This window comes from Anabrus simplex, chromosome X (genome assembly GCF_040414725.1).
Source record: "Anabrus simplex isolate iqAnaSimp1 chromosome X, ASM4041472v1, whole genome shotgun sequence".
NCBI classification, from domain to species: domain Eukaryota; kingdom Metazoa; phylum Arthropoda; class Insecta; order Orthoptera; family Tettigoniidae; genus Anabrus; species Anabrus simplex.
In genome coordinates this window covers 183,082,942-183,104,033 of record NC_090279.1, presented here as the reverse complement: position 1 = coordinate 183,104,033, position 21,092 = coordinate 183,082,942, and the positions used below count along the sequence as shown (strand labels likewise).

The following is a 21,092-nucleotide window of genomic DNA, read 5'->3' as shown; positions in this document are numbered from 1 at the left end:
TCCCAGCTCTTTCCTGCCAATATTCAGTCAGGCTGTTATACTCGGTACGCAACAGTAATCCCATCTATCAGAGTTGAGGGCACGATAAAAGGCAAAGAACATCACAACAAACAATGAGCAATGTAATGTTATTGTTGATCAATGTTATGCACTTTCCATATTGTACGCCTTCGCATTTAGTTTTCTTCCGCCTCTGAAATACTACTCTTATCAGTCGGTACGGTAAAGCTGAATAAAACATAAATGATCGGAAATTGTATTCTCTATTATTTTTGTTATGTAGTACTTTTCTATAGGAGCAATAACAAAGGTATTTAAAAAATAAATTTTAGGCGCCTACCCCTAAACTACCATTTCACCCAGGTTCAGTAAAATTGTTTATAGCTTAGACTACAGTTCTTTCTTCCCCGACTCTATATATCGATTTTCATTATATTCTGTTCACCCATTTTCTCGTGGCTCGGCGTTGATATGGACTTAGCAATAAAAATCGAAATTCATGAATATCAGTGTTATCATAGCCGGTACGGTAAAATTGTATAAGACATAAATGATCGGAAATTTAATTCTATGTAACTTTAATTATGTAGTATTTATCGACAGAACCACTTAAAACATAAATATTTGAGAATTGAATTTTAGGCCTTCCCCTAAACTACCATTTCACTCAGCTTGAATAAAATGATTTATAGCCTAGATTGTAGTGGCTCATCCCCCGACTTTACATACCGATTTTCATTAAATCCTCTTCAGCCGTTTTAAAGTGATGCGTGTACGTACAGACAGACAGAAATTACGGAAAAGAAAAAAAAGTGCGTTTCCTTGTTACTGTGGACATGAACGATACAGAAATACCATTTGTTTCAAATTCTGAGCATTGTACAGACAAAACTCTTATTTTATATTTATTTATTTATTTATTTATTTATTTATTTATTTATTTATTTATTTATTTATTTATTTATTTATTTATTTATTTACTTATTTGACTTTCCTCAAGTGGAGATTGCTCCCTGAGGACAAAGTATACAAAAAGACAATATGGATATTAAAAGTAAATGTGAGTTGGTTAGCACAGGCGTCATCACGTAGGTACTCCAGGGAGCTGGTGTTACTTGCTCTGCTCTGGACGGCTGTCTGTCACGTGATAAGTGAGCAGGGGACAGGCGGGTTGCATACTGTGACCATAGTGTACTTGCCGCTCGGAAATGTTACCATATAAACAACAGCTACAATAATAATAATAATAATAATAATAATAATAATAATAATAATAATAATAATAATAATAATAATAATAATAATGATAATAATCCCGTGTGGGGATTTACCAGTTACCTCCATCGGGCGCATCCCATTGGAATTGGGGAAGCTCGCTGGCTTTGCCACCAGCAGAGTCAGAGGGTAGTAGGGAAATAAAATACCACCGTGAAAAAAAAAACTGGTCCCTTGCCAGGGTTACGGCGAAGATTGGTAAATGACCAGAAGCCAGAAAACATCTTGAGGCAACCCTTAGGGCTAACAACCCTAGTTGTAAAAGGATGGGTACCCGTCCAAAGCAAAGCAAAGTCAAGTCAAAAAGCATGATGGCACAACATTTCAAGAAACATACCCCAGGGGGTAAATCTTCGGACAAATCCCTCGTCGTGAACGCCACGGCGCACGAGTCTCGTTCGGATTCTGGGGGAGACTCGACATCATGCAAGAGACGAGTCGGAGCGTCTCGGTGTACCCCGAAGAGTCAAAAACTCAGGCCAAAATCTAAAACCTTTCTAGCAACTTTAAACATAAATTCACTTACACAAACTGGCAAGCTGAAAACCCTCACCAAAGCTCTTCACGAAAATCAGATATCCATAATGGCCCTACAGGAAACAAGGTACCCAGATGAAGAGATTTTTGAATCCGAAGGCTACCGATTTTTCAAGAGCAAAGCGCAAAGAGGAATCCTCAATGGAGTTGTGATGCTTGGAACCGCGTTTGCTGTTAGAACCAAGATCCTTAAATCAGTTGCAAATTTCGAACCTGTGAATGACAGATTGTCTATACTCACAATTAAATGCGCGAGCAAAACCTACGCCCTAGTTAACGCACATGCTCCTACAAACGATAAGAACAAGTCTGATCCAGACGAAGTTGATAATTTCTGGGACCTACTGGATGAAAAATTAAACAAAATCCCCAAACACCATGTCAAGCTTCTTTTGGGTGACTTCAATGCCCAACTAGGTCGTGAAAAGAAGTACAAGAAAGTTATAGGAAATTACCCTGCTCACAAAACAACCAATCCCAGCGGCAAAAGACTGGTGTCCATTTGCGAAAATCACAACCTGCAGGTCATGTCGACCCACTTTCGCCATCTACCCAGAAAGCAAATGACTTGGCGTTCTCCCGTCCAAGCCCTCGGAGAGTTCCAAATTGATCATGTTGCAATCTCCAGGAGAAACAGCCCTGAGATTATGAATGTCAAGGTAAAGAAAGGCATCAATGTGGCCTCAGATCATTATATGTCTCTTATCAAATTCAAACCAATTCCCGCAAACACAAGGAAGACAACCAAACAGATCACACGCTTCGACAATGATAAACTTCGGCAAAGGGTCGAGGAGTTCCAGGAGAAGGCTAGACCAAATGACTGTGACTTTAACAACGCCAAAAGTCTCCTTGTTGAGGCCGCCAAAGACGTTGCAGAAATCAAGAGAAGCAAAAAGCATGCCTGGTGGAATAGTACCTGCGAATCAGTCCTCCAAGAAAGACTCAGTGCGTGGAAACAGTACTACTCTACAAAATCAGAAAATGATTGGGAAACCTACAAAACCCAGCGTGCCCAAGCAGCTAGGGTGTTCAGAACTGAGAAACGTAAATACGAAAAATCTCTCATTGAAAAGATAGAACAAAACTGTAGGAAGAATGAAAGCAGAGAGTACTACAGAGCCTTCAAACGCAAACTCACTGGCTATAAGCCACCATCTCTATGCTTTGAGCGAAAGGACGGCACACTGGCGACGTCAAATGAAGAAAATTGCCGCATTCTGGCAGATTACTTCAAGAATTTACTTAATTGCTCTAAACCGCAAAGCCCCATCGAGACCAAGGAACCCTTACTCAGGTACCCAGATTCCAGACCACCCGACAGAGATGAAATCAAGCGCCACATTGCCCGTCTCAAAAATAACAAAGCGCCGGGGGAAGACTCAGTAGTAGCAGAACTATGGAAATATGCCCCAGAGGAATCACTTGATATCTTGCAAAAGCAAATAGAAGACATTTGGAACAAGGAGACCCTACCCGAAGATTGGAAAATAGCTTTGATCCATCCATTACACAAAAAAAAGGCAGCATGAAGATCATCAACAACTACAGAGGAATATCTTTGCTACCCGTGACTTACAAAATTCTATCACTTGCCATCCTGGAGCGTTTGGAAGCACAAGTCGAACATCAAATAGGTGAATACCAAGGAGGGTTCAAAAAAGGTCGCTCAACAGCTGAACAGATCCAAAATCTCAAAAAGGATCATCAGATATTGTACATTAAGGTCCAAGCAGTATGTGTCTGTCTTTGTGGACTTTAAGAAAGCGTACGACTCCATTGACCGGGAAATCCTGCTAAACATCTTAAATGAATTTGGATTTGATTTGAAACTGCTGGCATTAATTAGAGCCACCCTGACCGATACAAAATACCAGGTGAAGTTCCACGGATGTCTCTCGCATTCCTTTGACATCAAAACAGGAGTCCGACAAGGTGATGGGCTATCCCCGATACTCTTCAACTGTGTTCTTGAAAAGATCATCAGAACCTGGCGGGTGAGATTACAGGAAACCAACTACAGTCCATTGAGAATAGGAACCAAATCCAAGGGGATCGCAACAGACTGCTTAGCATTTGCCGATGATATTGCTGTTCTCTCAAACGACATAGAAACCGCCAGAGCTCAAGTTGAAATTTTAAAGGAAATTGCCGAACAAACTGGTTTGCAGATATCGTTTGAGAAAACAGAAGTAATGACTAACATCAAAGAGGCTCCACCAAAACTCCATACAAAATACGGGGACATCACCCGAGTAGACAAATTCAAATACCTGGGTGAGATCATCATGAAAAGTGGACTGGACAAAGAAGCACTTCAGGAGCGAGTACGCAAACTGGAAATAGCCTAGCAAACATCCCGCACAATCTACAACAAAAAATGCCTTTCCCAAAACACCAAGATACGTCACTATGAAACAGTTCTGAAGCCAGTAGTTCTATATGCAGCCGAAACCCTGTCTCTAAATTCCAACAAAGGACTCCTTGAAGAACTGGAGAAAAGAGAACGCAAAATTGTGAGAGGAATCTTGGGATCAAAGTACAGAAATGGAATCCACCAAATGAGATCCAACAAGGAAGTCTACAGCAAAATAGAGAAAATTACCGACACAATCAGAAAAAGACGGGCACGATTTTACGGTCATCTGAAAAGAATGGACGGAAGAAAGTTAACTAAAGAAATCTTTCACTTTTTTGATTCAAACCCCAAAACCACAATTCCCTGGTTTAGAAATACCAAAGAAGACCTGCAAATGCTACATATCTCAGCTGAAGACGCCCTTAACAGAGATCTCTTCCGCAAGAAAATATTGACGAACGGGCTAAACCGAGACGAGCAACCGAAGAGAAGACACGGTGCCCCTTGGACAGAGGAGCGTAAGCAGGCCCACTCACAGAGAATGAGGGAAATTTGAGCTCTAAAGAAGGCCAAGTTCAGTGTCAAATGCAACAAGACTTAACGTGGTCCTTGATGGCGCCAGCGAATTATATAATAATAATAATAATAATAATAATAATAATAATAATAATAATAATAATAATAATAATAATAATAATAATAATAATAATAATAATAATAATAATAATAAGTTGTAGCATGGATCATGTGAGACGAACGGAACACAGATTATACAACAGGACAAGAAAACATTAATTGAGAAAGGAATATACAGCAGTGTGCAATATGTCCTGAATAAAAACATTTTCACGATTAACTGAAGCTTTTGGGACACGTACATTTACCGAAAGAAAATACAATTTGTGTGATTTGTGCACATTCTTTGCACTCTCATTAACATACATTTAAATATTTTTATGGCATTTATGACTATGTCAACAAATTAAACACAAGAATTGAAACATATCACTGGTGTACTGCTCCTTCACAGGACTTTTGGGCTCGTTTAGATAGTGTTGTCTCAATGTTTTGTACTATCGTTTACGTACTGGCAAGTCGCAAAGTACATTTCAAGTTTTCATCGTGAGCCTACTTCTGTGTCTAGATTTACAAATCTTCATTCTGCGAGCCAGTGGCCTTCAGTATGTATTACGTCATGCACTTCCCCTACTTGCTCGCTAAGCTGCTCTCTTACCTCGAAAGCGGGGAGCAAACTGGCTCCGAAGGCATTTTGCTCTCGCTTGACTATGCCTGGATTAGCACACTTGACATACTGTATGTAGTTGTATTAAAAAGTTTGGGAGATATGGTTCTTTAGGATATGAACGGAATATTTCAAGGCAGTCAATGCAATTTATGTGATTAATACCTGATTGAGGTTAAATGATTTGCAGAACTGAACGAAAAAGTGAGGAATGGTTCCTCTAGCGCCAACCATTAATTCTATGACTTCGATATCATCCAGCCGGTTTTCTTGTTGATAGAACGGGATGCTTGGTTCATATCTTGTTTTCTTTTTCTCATTAACCTCATTTGGTTGTACTTCGGATGTGCCTAAATTATTACAAAGCCCTTTCAGTAAAGACTTATTTATAGCTGTATAAATAAGAAAATAAAGTCCTTATAACTCGGATAACTCGGATTCATTTCTGATCACTTACAGTTGCGAGAACAGTCAACGAATAGAAAGGAAAATTACATTCATTGATGTTCTAGTAAACAGAAAGTCCGTCACCGCATTTCTTGTATGTACTGTCGTACTTTGGGGGTACTAAACCAAGTGTTTCAGGCTCCCGTTCTTGAAACACATGCAGAGGAAAACTTTGTATTTTAGATCATTATTTTCAATCACTACATGTACACTGACTGACAGAGCAAATGCAACACCAAGAAGGAGTGGTCAGAACTTTATGCCAATTGCAGGGTAGACTGACGTCACTGAGGTATGCTCATGATGTGAAATGCGCCGCTGTGCTGCGCACGTAGCGAACGATAAATGGGACACGGCGTTGGCGAATGGCCCACTTCGTACCGTGATTTCTCAGCCGACAGTCATTGTAGAACGTGTTGTCGTGTGCCACAGGACACGTGTATAGCTAAGAATGCCAGGCCGCCGTCAACGGAGGCATTTCCAGCAGACAGACGACTTTACGAGGGGTATGGTGATCGGGCTGAGAAGGGCAGGTTGGTCGCTTCGTCAAATCGCAGCCGATACCCATAGGGATGTGTCCACGGTGCAGCGCCTGTGGCGAAGATGGTTGGCGCAGGGACATGTGGCACGTGCGAGGGGTCCAGGCGCAGCCCGAGTGACGTCAGCACGCGAGGATCGGCGCATCCGCCGCCAAGCGGTGGCAGCCCCGCACGCCACGTCAACCGCCATTCTTCAGCATGTGCAAGACACCCTGGCTGTTCCAATATCGACCAGAACAATTTCCCGTCGATTGGTTGAAGGAGGCCTGCACTCCCGGCGTCCGCTCAGAAGACTACCTACCATTGACTCCACAGCATAGACGTGCACGCCTGGCATGGTGCCGGGCTAGAGCGACTTGGATGAGGGAATGGCGGAACGTCGTGTTCTCCGATGAGTCACGCTTCTGTTCTGTCAGTGATAGTCACCGCAGACGAGTGTGGCGTCGGCGTGGAGAAAGGTCAAATCCGGCAGTAACTGTGGAGCGCCCTACCGCTAGACAACGCGGCATCATGGTTTTTGGCGCTATTGCGTATGATTCCACGTCACCTCTATTGCGTATTCAAGGCACGTTAAATGCCCACCGCTACGTGCAGCATGTGCTGCGGCCGGTGGCACTCTCGTACCTTCAGGGGCTGCCCAATGCTCTGTTTCAGCAGGATAATGCCCGCCCACACACTGCTCGCATCTCCCAACAGGCTCTACGAGGTGTACGGATGCTTCCGTGGCCAGCGTACTCTCCGGATCTCTCACCAATCGAACACGTGTGGGATCTCATTGGACGCCGTTTGCAAACTCTGCCCCAGCCTCGTACGGACGACCAACTGTGGCAAATGGTTGACAGAGAATGGAGAACCATCCCTCAGGACACCATCCGCACTCTTATTGACTCTGTACCTCGACGTGTTTCTGCGTGCATCGCCGCTCGCGGTGGTCCTACATCCTACTGAGTCGATGCCGTGCGCATTGTGTAACCTGCATATCGGTTTGAAATAAACATCAATTATTCGTCCGTGCCGTCTCTGTTTTTTTCCCCAACTTTCATCCCTTTCGAACCACTCCTTCTTGGTGTTGCATTTGCTCTGTCAGTCAGTGTAATTCGGACCTCCGTGGCTCAGGCGACAGCGCGGTGGCCTCTCACCGCTGGGTTCCATGGTTCAAATCCCGGTCACTTCACACGAGATTTGTGCTGGGCGAAGCGGAGGCGGGACAGATTTTTCTCCGGGTACTCCGGTTTTCCCTGTCATTTTTTTCATTCCAGCAATACTCTCCAATATCATTTCATTTCATCTGTCAGTCATTAATCATTGCCCCGCAAGGGCGCGACAGGCTTCGGCAGCCGACACAATTGCTATCCTTCCATCACTCCATCCCTGACTCGGTCGAATGACTGGAAACAGGTTGTGAATTTTCATATTTTAATATAAGTCCCATTGTCCTTAAGTGGTAATTTACTGGAGCGACCCATTCGGCATGTTTTTACCCTTAAGACACGTGACTCTCGCCTGAAATGAACAAATGAACAAGTGTTATGTACCGTTCATCATTTCCCTCTGTTTTAGGTTTACCCCAGAAAACGGGAACAATTCCAGAATTTCGCTTTTCGTTCCTAGAACGTCCCCGGATTTCATCACTTTTCGTGTCCGACTCGTCCCGGGCTCGATTTCCGGCCGGGTCAGGGATTTTAACCTTCATTGGTTAATTCCAAGTGGGTCGAGGAATGGATGTTTGTGCTGTCCCCAACCTCCCTGCAACTCACACACCACACATAACACCATCCTCCTCCACCACAACAATACGCAGTTACCTACACATGGCAGATGCCGCCCACCCTCATCGGAGGTTCTGCCTTACAAGGGCTGCAGTCGGCTAGAAATAGCCACACGAAATTAATTAATTAAAATGTCACTTCTGTAGCCTGTAACGTACGCTTTAGTTTTGCAGCAGTTTGCGGTGTCTATTAGCACATGGTACAACTAAATGGTGATGAATGTTATTACAATAGCTCATCCGTTCTTCGTTCTTAATCTGTTTACCCTCCAGGGTCGGATTTTCCCTGGGACTCAGCAAAGCATCCCATCTCTACCACCTCAAGGGTAGTGTCCTGGAGCGTCAGACTGGGTCGGCGGATACAACCGGGAAGGAGGACCAGTACCTCGCCCAGGCGGCCTCGCCTGCTATGCTTGACAGGGGCCTTGCGGGGGGACGGGGAGATTTGAAGGGATATACAAGGAAGAGGGAAGGAAGCGGCCGTCGCCTTAAGTTAGGTACCATCCCCGCATTTGCCTGGAGGAGAAGCGGTAAACCACGGAAAACCACTTCCAGAATGGTGAGGTGGGAATCGAACCCGGGCCTCCGGGGGTGGCAGCTAATCACACTAACCACTGCTCCACAGAAGCGGGCATGATTTTATCTACAGTGACTAAAATTATGCAATTTTCACGGGTCATATAAAGTAATATTTTAGCTCTTTTAACGTTTTTTGTTCATTTTTCTGTATTTTTCATATTAGCTTATTGTTATATTTTCCCATGAATTTTCGTGTTTTTGTCATATATTTATCTTTTTATTCCATTTTCGCATACCAATAAATAATAATAATAATAATAATAATAATAATAATAATAATAATAATAATAATAATAATAATGTTATTTGCTTTACGTCCCAAACCAAACCCCATGGCACTACAACCCTTGAAGGGTCTTGGCCAACCAAGCGACCGCTGCTCAGCCCGAAAGACTGCAGATTACGAGGTGTCATGTGGTCAGCACGACGAATCCTCTCGGCTGTTATTCTTGGCTTTCTAGACCGGGGCCGCTATCTCACCGTCAGATAGCTCCTCAATTCTAACCATGTAGGCTGAGTGGACCTCGAACCAGCCCTCAGGTCCAGGTAAAAATCCTTGACCTGGTCGGGAATCGAACCCGGGGCCTCCAGGTAAGAGGCAGGCACGCTACCCCTACACCACGTGACCGGCTTGCTTTACGTCCCACTAACTACTTTTACGGTTTTCGGGAATGCCGAGGTGCCGGAATTTAGTCTCGCAGGAGTTCTTTCGCGTGCCAGTAAATATACCGACACGGGGCCGACGTATTTGAACACCTTTAAATACCACCGGACTGAGCCAGGATCGAACCTGCCAAGTTGGGGTTAGAAGGCCAGCGCCTCGAACGTCTGAGCCACTGAGCCCGGCTTTTCGCATACCAGCTTTCAGTCCATTTAAAGACGGATTTTTCATATCTCGTAATTGTTGTCTGTAATTTCTTACAATTATCTTTCTTAGAAACATATATTTATGTGAATTAGGAGTGTAAGCTGTATAGAAAGAGACAGATGTGTATAAAGCGGCAGAATAGTGAGTCGCAATTGAACTCTAATGATTTGACTTATTTCAAATATGTCCCTGGGATGTTGAGCGGTCTTTTCTCCGTTGCAAGTCAATATTGAGTGAAAATAAAATATCGTTCCTATTTGAAGACTTTAAATATATATAATTTGCTATTGTAATCCTTTCTGATCGACCGAGCTCGATAGCTGCAGTCGCTTAAGTGCGGCCAGTATCCAGTAATCTGGAGATAGTGGGTTCGAGCCCCACTGTCGGCAGCCCTGAAGATGGTTTTCCGTGGTTTCCCATTTTCACACCAGGCAAATGCCGGGGCTGTACCTTAATTAAGGCCACGGCCGCTTCCTTCCAAATCCTAGGCCTTTCCTATCCCATCGTCGCCATAAGACGTATCCGTGTCGGTGCGACGTAAAGCCAATAGCAGATCCAGAGAACCAGAGATCCTTCTAATTCGCCCATCAAAATATGACATTTTTTCATACTGTGCAGAGTCGACAGTTAGACTGAGTATTAAGTAAGGTAAGGGTTATTCTGCCCGAAGGCAGGTCCGAACCTCCGCAGAGGTGTTCCTGAGCCGGAGTTTACGTGCGGTAGGGTGGCCAGTTCCTTTCCGCTCCTCCATTCCCTTATCCCCCACCAACAGCGCGTGGCAACCCATCCAACTCCTGACCACGCCCAATGTTGCTTAACTTCGGAGAGCTCACGGGATCCGGTGTTTCAACACGGCTACGGTCGTTGGCACTGAATATTAAATAAACTCAAAATATAATAATAAAATTAATATTATTACTAATTTATTATTATCATCCAATGTTCTAGATTTTAAGACTATGTTTTAAACAGAGGCAAGATTTTGAGGATTTCAAAAATGTGATCAAAAACTTTTTATTGCCATATTTTAATAAATTTTTAGGTCATAAATGCTTGCATATTTCTAACATTTCTACATCATAAACATCCGGGCCTTACTGATAAGTTTTCTCTGTAGATCAGTGTGAAATGTCTACCTCCGCACCCCAAGGTAGTGGGTTCAAACCCGGCAGAGGTAGTCGGATTTTTGAAGGGCGGAAAAGAAGTCCATTCGACACTCCATGTCATACGATGTCGGCATGTAAAAAGATCTCTCGTGAGACACTTAGTGTTTACCCGAAACAATTCATTAAAAATTCAGTCACAGACGCCAAAGAGAGATTCGGTTTCCTCTGCCATCTAGCAAGCCTAGAGTAAAACGAAACTGACCAGCAAGCAGTCAGATAGCATCAAATTAAAATGTCTGCACGATTTTGGCGTGGTCGCATCCGGCACGTAACCATTTCAAAAAATTCCTGAATGACAGCAGCAGTGACCCTGACTTTAACAAGTTACCTTGTAGTCAGAAATGGACAAAGTATTTCAATTCACGTAAATCAGTTCATTGCAGTTCAGAGTCATTAAAACTTGCAGAATACTTATTTTTTTATACCAGGACACAATGCAAATGTAGAAATACTATTTTCATTAATCTCAGCACAATGGACTGATAATTGGAACCGTTTCAAAGTAGAATCTGTGAGAATCCTCTTAAGGCGACATTCCGGAAATAAACATCGATAGTTAGGTCATTAATCGATAGTTAGGTCACTTTGCTGATTTTTTATGACTGAAATTGAAGGAATGGACTTTCTTTTTTTTTATTGTCACGAAGTTATTCCGCTGAATTAAAACAATTTATCACTGTAATAAATGAAATATCGTATGGCTTTTAGCGCTGAGATATATCCCAGGATGGGTCGGCTCGCCAGGTGCAGGTCTTTTTATTTGACTCTCGTAGGCGACCTGCACGTCGTGATGAGGATGAAACGATGATGAAGACAACAGGTACACCCAGCCCCCGTGCCAGGGAAATTAACCAATGATGGTTAAAACTCCCGACCCTGCGGGGAATCGAACCCGGCACCCCTGTGGCCAAATGCCAGCACGCTAACCATTTAGCTATGGAGCCGGACATCACTGTAATAATGCTTTGTTTGCCAATTGTAATTTTACATTTAAATCCCATTTTCTCCAATAATATTCTGCCAAATTTAACCAAATTTGTATGGTACTATATATGTATCATAGCTATATTAAGAAAACTGTGTATGGAATTTTTGATTGCAGAATTTTTTGAAGTAGAAGAGATTTTTAAGTCCAAAATTTTAGAACGTAAAATTTACACAAACTTTAGTACGATGTATCTCCTTGTATAAATTATGTACAGAAAAACATTGTTACGTAGTGCTTTTAAAAGAAGTATTATCTACCTAATTACGAATTTACATGAACATGTTAATTACTACTTTCATGTAAGCGACATTCCCACAAGTTTCGTGAAAATCCATGCATTAGGTAAAATCTTTTTATCACCGGAGTGTCGCCTTAATGCTTCAATAGGCCTATAGTCTAAATATGTTTACATGTGTATGTTTTTATAAGTACATGTTAGACACGCCAGAACTCCCGAAGGCAAGTGAATCTTCAGAAAAGTACCAGCAATGTGTTTAAATGTTTCTTTGTTTAAATTTTGTACCCCCCGGCTCTGCCACGAAATTTAAAAATTAGTACGAGGGCTGGAACGGGGTCCACTCAGCCTCGGGAGGTGCAGCTGGAAGTGGTTTTCCGTGGTTTCCCACTTCTCATCCAGGCAAATGCCGGAATGGTACCTAACTTAAGGGCACAGCCGCTTCCTTCTCTCTTCCTTGTCTATCCCTTCCAATCTTCCCATCTCCCCACAAGGCCCCTGTTCAGCAAGCAGGTGAGGCCGCCTGGGCGAGGTACTGGTCATTCTCCCCAATTGTATCCCCGACCCAATGTCTCACGCTCCGTCTGAGGGGAAAACCAACCCTGGAGGATAAACAGATTACGAAGAAGAAGAAGAAGAAGAAGAAGAAGAAGAAGAAGAAGAAGAATTTACATTTACTGTATAATATTGAAATGGATATGTGAAGATTAGAATATGTAGAAGTCTAAATTCAGACTCTCAGTGGAGGAGTTTTTGTGTCCTCTTTTACCGGAATTATCGTACTTTTTAAATAGTTTTGTCCTCTTTTTTTAATCTACTTGTATCTGGTCGCCCTACAGACAACTGTTCCTACTCCTGCTTCTTCCTCTGTAACTTCTATCGGAGTGTTAGAAACTGACATCAATGATCAAGTCCTATTAGATAAGGATGTACATAATATTCGTGCTGAATTAATATTGTGTAACTCAAAGCTTAAGAAAGGGAAGAGGTGGGGTGTAGCTAGTAGTTTTAAAGTAGCCATTTAATTCTAATCCAGTTGGCAACACAGTGCGTTTACAAACTCGCCGAGTCATGGAGAGAAGGCTACCGGAAGGTCACATTCATTATCTAATTACTCCAAGAATGAATAACAACATTTTTTATTCAATGTAACAATCTATCCATTTAATATATCGTATGGTTCTTGGTGCTGTGAATATCCGAGGGCATGCTTGGTGCAGGTCTTTCTACTTGACGACTACGGGCGACCTGCGCATCTGGATGTGTTGTGAATCGTGATGAAGATGATGAGATGGGAAGAGGGTGAAAACCCGGTCTGCTGAAGGCTTTTCCTCCTGCGGGTGGAGGCGGTAGAATAAAACACCCACGGTATCCCCTGCCTGTCGTAAGAGGCGACCAAGAGGGGCCTCAGGAGCTCTGAACTTAGCAGCGTGGGTTAACGATCATGGGGTCCTTAGCTGGGTATTGCTCCTAATTACTTGTGCCCGGCTTCTCACTTTCATTTATCTTATCCGACCTCCCTCGGTCAACTTTTGTTCTTTTCCTACCTGAACGGTATTAGAGCATTCGAGGCCTAGGAGTCTTTCATTTTCACGCCCTTCGTGACTCTCGTCTTTCTTTGGCCGATGCCTTCATTTTTCGAGTGTGTCGGATCCGTTCCATGTTTTCTCTTTGATTAGTGTTTATTTTTTTACAAGTTGCTGGCGACGATGGGATCGGAAAGGGCTAGGAGTGGGAAGGAAGCGGCCGTGGCCTTAGTTAAAGTACAGACCCAGCATTTTCCTGGCGTGAAAATGGGAAACCATCTTCAGGGCTGCCGACAGTGTTTGAATGCAAGTCCACAGCTGCGCGTCCCGCACGTTCAACTCACTCGGTGATTAGTGTTGGAGTTGGATGGTTGCCCAATTGTACTTTCTCTTAAAATAATGATCACCACCACTTGCTGAAGGCTTAACGTCGCCATCCGATGGACGAATCACCATCAATAGCGTCATATACCCTCACTTCACATGAGTACTGCAAATATGTTTGGAATTGAATCGAGGCTTACGTCACGTAGTCTAGTGATTGCCAACATTCTGATGATAATTTATTTCTTGACCGACGGGACTCAATCCGGCTAATCGCAGTGTCAAACCATGAAGGCTTGATGCCTTAGCGATCATGGCCAGCAGGCAGGCCATTTTAACAATGAATTTATGCTCATCAGACGCACTGATCAACTGTATCACTCACAAGATACAAAAATTGAAAACTAGAAGAGCGGCTGGAATTGATAAGATTTCTGGGGATATACTAAAGACAATTGGTTGGGATATAGTGCCATAATCTGAAGTACTAATTTGATTATTGTTTGTATGAAGGAGCTATACCAAATGAATGGAGAGCTGTTATAGTAGCCCCTGAGTGTAAAGGAAAGGGTGATCGATATAAAGCTGAAAATTACAGGTCAGTTTGACATGCTTTGCATGTAAGCTTTGGGAAAGCATTCTTTGTGATTATACCGTATTAGACATGTTTGCGAAATTAATAACTGATTCGGGTTTAGGAAAGGTTATTCCATTGAAGTTCAACTTGTAGGATTCCAGCAAGATATCGCAAATATCTTGGATTCAGGAGGTCAGATGGACTCTATCGCGATTGACCTGTCCAAGGCATTTGATAGGGTAGATCATAGGAGACTACTGAAAAAAAAAAAAAAATGAGTGCAGCTGGACTAGACAAAAGAGTGACTGAATGGATGACTATATTTCTAAAAAGTAGATCTCCGAGAAGTAGAGTAAGCGAAGCTTTATTTGAGCCTGTAATAATTAAGAGGGCAATTCCTCAAGGCAGTAGTATTGGACTTTTATGTTTTCTTATATATATCTCAATGATATGACTAAAGAAGTGGAATCAGAGATAAGGCTTTTTCCAGATGATGTTATTCTGTATAAAGTAATAAATCAGTTACAAGATTGTGAGCAACTGCAAAATGACCTCGATAATGTTGTGAGATGATGAACGGGGTTAAAAGTCAGGTCGTGAGTTTCACAAATAGGAAAAGTCCTCTCAGTTTTAATTACTGCGTTGATGGGATGAAAGATCCTTATGGGGATCACTGTAAGTACCTAGGTGTTAATATAAGGAAAGATCTTCATTGGGGTAATCACATAAATGGGATTGTAAATACAGGGTACAGATCTCTGCACATGGTTATGAGGGTATTAGGTGTTGTAGTGAGGATGTAAAGGGGAGGGCATATACGTCTCTGGTAAGACCCTGACTAGAGTATGGTTCCAGTGTATGGAACCCTCACCGGGGATAACTTGATTCAAGAACTGGAAAAAATCCAAAGAAAAGCAACTCGATTTGTTCTGGGTGATTTCGGAGAAAAGAGTAAGTTAGTGTTACACAATTGTTTCAAAGTTTGGGCTGGGAAGAATTGGGAGAAAGGGGACGAGCTGCTCGATTAAGTGGTATGTTCCAAGCTGTCGGCGGAGAAATGGCGTGGAATGACATTAGCAGACGAATAAGTTTGAGTGGAGTTTTCAAAAGTAGGAATGATCAAATACGAAGATAAAGCTGGAATTCAAGAGGACAAATTAGAGCAAATATTCGTTTATAGGAAGGCAAACAACAGATAGGGAATCTGCCACCTGGGCGACTGCCCTAAATGCAGATCAGTGTTGATTGATGAGCCACGTAATAATAATAATAATAATAATAATAATAATAATAATAATAATAATAATAATAATAATAATAATAATAATAATAATAATCAGATACTACACTACTGTGATCAAACCTGAAGTTTTATACACGCGAGCGCAACGCTGGTACTCAATTGAAAAGGGAGTCTAGAGAACATTCTCAAGGAAGAACGTATGGTCATGAAGAAAATTCTTGGTCCAGAAACAAACTGAAGACGGATACAGACTGAAATCCTGTAAAGCAAAAGAGAAAATGTCTAACTTGACAACAGATATTGAAAAAGGAAGATTAAATTTGCATGACCACGTTCAAAGACTCCCAAAAACAAGACTTACACACAAGATCATGACACAGAGCAGGAAATTGAGAGTCTGTCATGGATCCAAGAAAGCCCAGACAGAAATATTAGACAGAATTCTGTTCGATAAAAAAGTAAACAGATGGGTAGTACAGCCAGATAATGAAGTTCCAAGGAGACCAGGAAACAAGTGGACTGAAGAAAGGAAGAGAGCCCACGGAGAAGAAATGAAAGGCATGATTTTTTCGCATTAGTTTATGTTCGATTTCGCGAAGAGGAAACATTTTTTCGAGTTATTTCGTGAAATAGGGCTGACTCCATCACTTTAATTTCGTGCTAATCATTTCCTAAAATTATTCATAAAAGGTTTAATTCGTGAGATTTGTGAATCATTTATGTGAAAGATAGATACATAAAGAGAAACAAAGTTGACAGTAATCCATTATTCCTGATATATAATATAGCCCTAGTCAAGATTACATAACAAATTACCCTCTCACCCTACCTGGCCATTCTCTTAAGGGATTTTTATAGAATATTAATACGAAGAAATACTTCTGGCGAGATAAGAAATAAGAAATCCTTATTTTTTCTTCTGTTACCCTTCACACACGTCATATTCGAAAACAATTTCAAGATCGTTATTTTCCATGAATTTCGCTGCAGTTTCACTTTAAACTGGCCTTGTCGCTTTAAAACGCTGTAATTCGCGAAAACAAAATCACTAATTTTTAAATCATAATCATTTGATTCGTTAGGATATCTCAAAATCGCTTCAAAATATTTCTTATCGCATTTATCGTTAATGCGAAAAAAATCACTCCTCTGGCCAAGTGGAAGACTAGAAAGGCGAATCATAAAATCACTGCTTGATCCAATAGAGTCCATACGCAAATAATAATAATAATAATAATAATAATAATAATAATAATAATAATCATAATAATAAACTACCTTCCAGCAGCTTGATATCCAACGGAGTGTTTGAGACATTTTCAGATAGAAGAATAAGCAAAACAGGGAAGAGAATCCTTAGAGAATTATGGGATCTATTTGGAAGTATGGCATATGCAAATAGAGATCAGAACAAGATTTATACAAAACATCAGAATAAAAAGGCCATGCTTTCAGAAAAAGAAGCCGGCCCCGCAGTGTAGGGGTAGCGTGCCTGCCTCTTACTCGGAGGCCCCAGGTTCGATTCCCGGCCAGGTCAGGAATTTTTACCTGGATCTGAGGGCTGGTTCGAGATCCACTCAGCCTACGTGATTACAATTGAGGAGCTATCTGACGGTGAGATAGCGGCCCCGGTCTAGAAAGCCAAGAATAACGGCCGTGAGGATTCGTCGTGCTGACCATACGACACCTCGTAATCTGCAGGCCTTAGTGCTGATCAGCGGTCGCTTGGTAGGCCACGGTCCTTGGGGGCTGTTGCATATGGGGTTTGGTTTTCAGAAAAAAAAAAAAAAGATAAAGATTCTTTGGTCACCTATACAGACTGGATGAAGATTAACAAACCAAATTTTTGAATACTATACAAATAAAAAAACCGATTAATAATAATAATAATAATAATAAAAATAAACCTCCGAGTTCAATCCACAACGAAATCCTATCTTGACTGCTGGTGAGAACCTGTTTATGCATATTTGTGTGAAATAAATAATTTATTATAAGTAAAAAAAAAAAAAAAAACCGTGGTTAGCGTGATTAGCTGCCACCCCCGGAGGTCCGGGTTCGATTCCCGGCTCTGCCACGAAATTTGACACGTGGTACGAGGGCTGGAACGGGGTCCACTCAGCCTCGGGAGGTCAACTGAGTAGAGGTGGGTTCGATTCCCACCTCAGCCATCCTGGAAGTGGTTTTCCGTGGTTTCCCACTTCTCCTCCAGGCAAATGCCGGGATGGTACCTCACTTAAGGCCACGGCCGCTTCCTTCCCTCTTCCTTGTCTATCCCTTCCAATCTTCCCATCCCTCCACAAGGCCCCTGTTCAGCATAGCAGGTGAGGTCGCCTGGACGAGGTACTGGTAATTCTCCCCAGTTGTATCCCCGACCCAAAGTCTGAAAACTCCAGGACACTGCCCTTGAGGCGGTAGAGGTGGGATCTCTTGCCGAGTCCGAGGGAAAAGCCAACCCTGGAGGGTAAACAGATTAAGAAGAAGAAAAAAACCGTATTTTTCAAAGAAGCGGAAGAAGATTTAGAACTACTCAAAATTAAAGAAAAAGGACAAATTGAAAATAAAAAGTAATTTAAGATAGCAATATTTGATTGTAAATTTCGAGAGAAATCCGAGAAGAAATCAGGCAGAAATGGACGGAAGAAAGAAAACAACACCGAGAAAGGATGAAGATATTTTGGGAAGACAAGAAGAAAACTGTCATCTGGTCCCGAGAAAGCCTAATTGAACGAAATTGTTTTTCTATTCATTGTATGCCTTTTAGTGTCCGGGGACATGTTCTACTCGTCTAGTTCAGGTCTTTCTAGCTGACGCTCATGGGCACCCTGCGCTCCCTGGTGTTGTTGGTGATTTTTATGGTGAGGTACGGAGGGGGTTAAACCCAATGTCGGCACGTAGCCTACTCGTGTCGAATAGCACCAAGGGGTCTGCTCAACGCTTAACGTCTCCACCCAACGGAGAGATCACTATCAACAGCGTCATATGCACTGAGGAAAGGTTTGGAATTGAGTATGACTTCACTAACAGTAGAACCCCGGTGAAACCCACTTTAAGGGATCACGTGTAATTCAGACTCAAGGTATATCAGAAATACAGTAGAACTGGCCAATTCGAGCGTTTTTAATTCGCATTTTGAATAATACGAACTTTTCTCGCGGTCCTTTGACATTCTATTCAACACAACGTTAAAATATTCATGTTTATTTTTCTTCAAATAATCAAATATTATGTTGCTTTCATTTGAAGTAAGAATGCAAGTACGTACGACGTATTTTTTTAAAATAAAGAATGGTTTAAGGATGATGGAACACTGGCTGGTTGGAAGAGAAAGGTAGTACCAATCTAGCTTATTCTGGAAACGGAACTGTAGTTGTTGCGAAGCGTCAAGCCCTTGGCTGCCTCAGGGTATGTTCCTTGAATAGTCTTGAGTTTGGGAAAACCTCATTAGGGCCACGTGGAGTTGGTTGACAGCTGTCAGCACATACAACGAGACATCTGTAGTGGCTACTAAAGGTTTGGAAGGTGGAGCACTGGAAGATTTAGTAAAATATTGTTGTTGTTGTTGTTGCTTGGCTCATCAGCCCATAGACTAGTTTGATGACATAAAATGCAGATTAGCACATGCAAGGGTGGTCTTTCCTAAGAAAGAAAAGAACGCTTCCGGCTTTGTATGAAAGTGAAACATGGACGATAATTTTTTTTTTTTTTTTGCTAGTTGCTTTACGTCGCACCGACACAGATAGGTCTTATGGCGACGATGGGACGGGGAAGGGCTAGGAAAGGGAAGGAAGCGGCCGTGGCCTTAATTAAGGTACAGCCCCAGCATTTGCCTGGTGTGAAAATGGGAAACCACGGAAAACCATTTTCAGGGCTGCCGATAGTGGGGTTCGAACCTACTATCTCCCGAATACTGGATACTGGACGCACTTAAGCGACTGCAGCTATCGAGCTCGGTGGACGATAATTAGCTCAGTAAGAAAGAGAATAGAAGCGTTTGAAATGTGGTGTTACGGAAGAATGCTGAAGGTAAGATGGGTAGATCGAATCACGAATGGAGAGATACTGAATCGAATTGATGAGAGGACAACGGTTTAGCGAAATGTGCCAAGAGGAAGACACCCAGGACTTGTTCAGTTGGTTTTTGAGGTAAGTGTAGACGGTAAAAACAGGTATGGATATGACAGGTTAGAGTAGATGCAGTACTTACGTAGAAATGAAAAGGTTAGCACAATATAGGGTGGCATGGAGAACTGCATCAAATCAGTCTATGTACTGATGACCCAGACATTATTATTATTATTATTATTACAATTATTATTATTACCTGTTTGTGTCGGTCTTATGGCGACAATGGGATAGGAAAGGCCTAGGAGTCGGAAGGAATCGACCGTGGCCTTAATTAAGGTACAGCTCCAGCATTAGTCTGGTGTGAAAATGGGAAACCACGGAAAACCATCTTCAGAGCTGTCGACAGTGAAGTTCGAACCCTCTATCTCGCGATTACTGGATACTGGCCGCTCTTTAGCGACTACAGCTATCGAGCTTATTATTATTATTAACATGATTATTATTAAGGACGTTTCAGTGTAGGATTCACCGTGGTACTACAATATTGTCACTCCGCCCACACCCGAGATGATCCTCTGGAGAAAATAGGTATTGAAGAAGATTGGAGTTGAAATATAATATCAGGGAATTACTCCGCGGATGACCGACAGTGAGATTCGAACCAAATTATCTCCCACATCCAGGCCTCCACAGCTGAGTGAGAACCTGTCCAACCATAACCTTGAGGTTAGGAATGTGTATACTTCACTGACCTGGAATTGTTGGTAAATGTGGTTGTTTGCTATTCCATTCCCTCAGATGTTGGAGATCGTCTTCTTTGAGCTCAGGGTTTTTCCTCATCTCCTCCTCGATGCTGATCGTAGATGAGGAGGGCATATCGGGTTTCTAAAAACAATAGCAACACACACTCACGTTCACTCGCTCACTGACAACTGCTGGACTGAAACTACAAGCTGCAGCGCAGATAGCTGCTGGCTCTCACAAGTCAGTCAGACCAACTAGCCTTCCGCTAGGGTGTCGCGAAAAATGCTCTCTCCTTTCTCTTCAGCAGTCACGTCATCGGATGTCCACTGTTTATGCTATGCGGTCCGATGTAAACAGAGCCAGAGTATCCCTTCGTAGAGGTAACTCATTGATAGGTTCAGTCACCACTGATCTGCATTCAGGGCAGTCGCCCAGGTGGTAGATTCCCTATCTGTTCTTTACCTAGTCTTTTCTTCAATACATGCAAACAATTTAGAAATTTATTGAACATCTCGTCCGCCTCTGTGGTGTAGTGGTTAGCGTGATTAGCTGCCAGCCCCGGCTCTGCCACGAAAATTTGAAAAGTGGTACGAGGGCTGGAACGGG

At 42.4% G+C, this 21,092-nt stretch overlaps 1 protein-coding gene across 1 annotated transcript in view; it reads right to left on the bottom strand.

Annotated features, from left to right (window-relative positions):
- Positions 1-20,721, bottom strand: part of LOC136885919 (alpha-tocopherol transfer protein-like) — a 49,091-nt gene extending 28,370 nt beyond the window's left edge. Inside the window, exon 1 of the mRNA XM_067158611.2 lies at positions 20,495-20,721. Within this exon, the coding sequence (XP_067014712.2) occupies positions 20,495-20,618 (124 nt within the window). The 5' untranslated portion in view covers positions 20,619-20,721. The remainder of the gene's footprint in view (positions 1-20,494) is intronic.
- Positions 20,722-21,092: the final 371 nt, after the last annotated feature.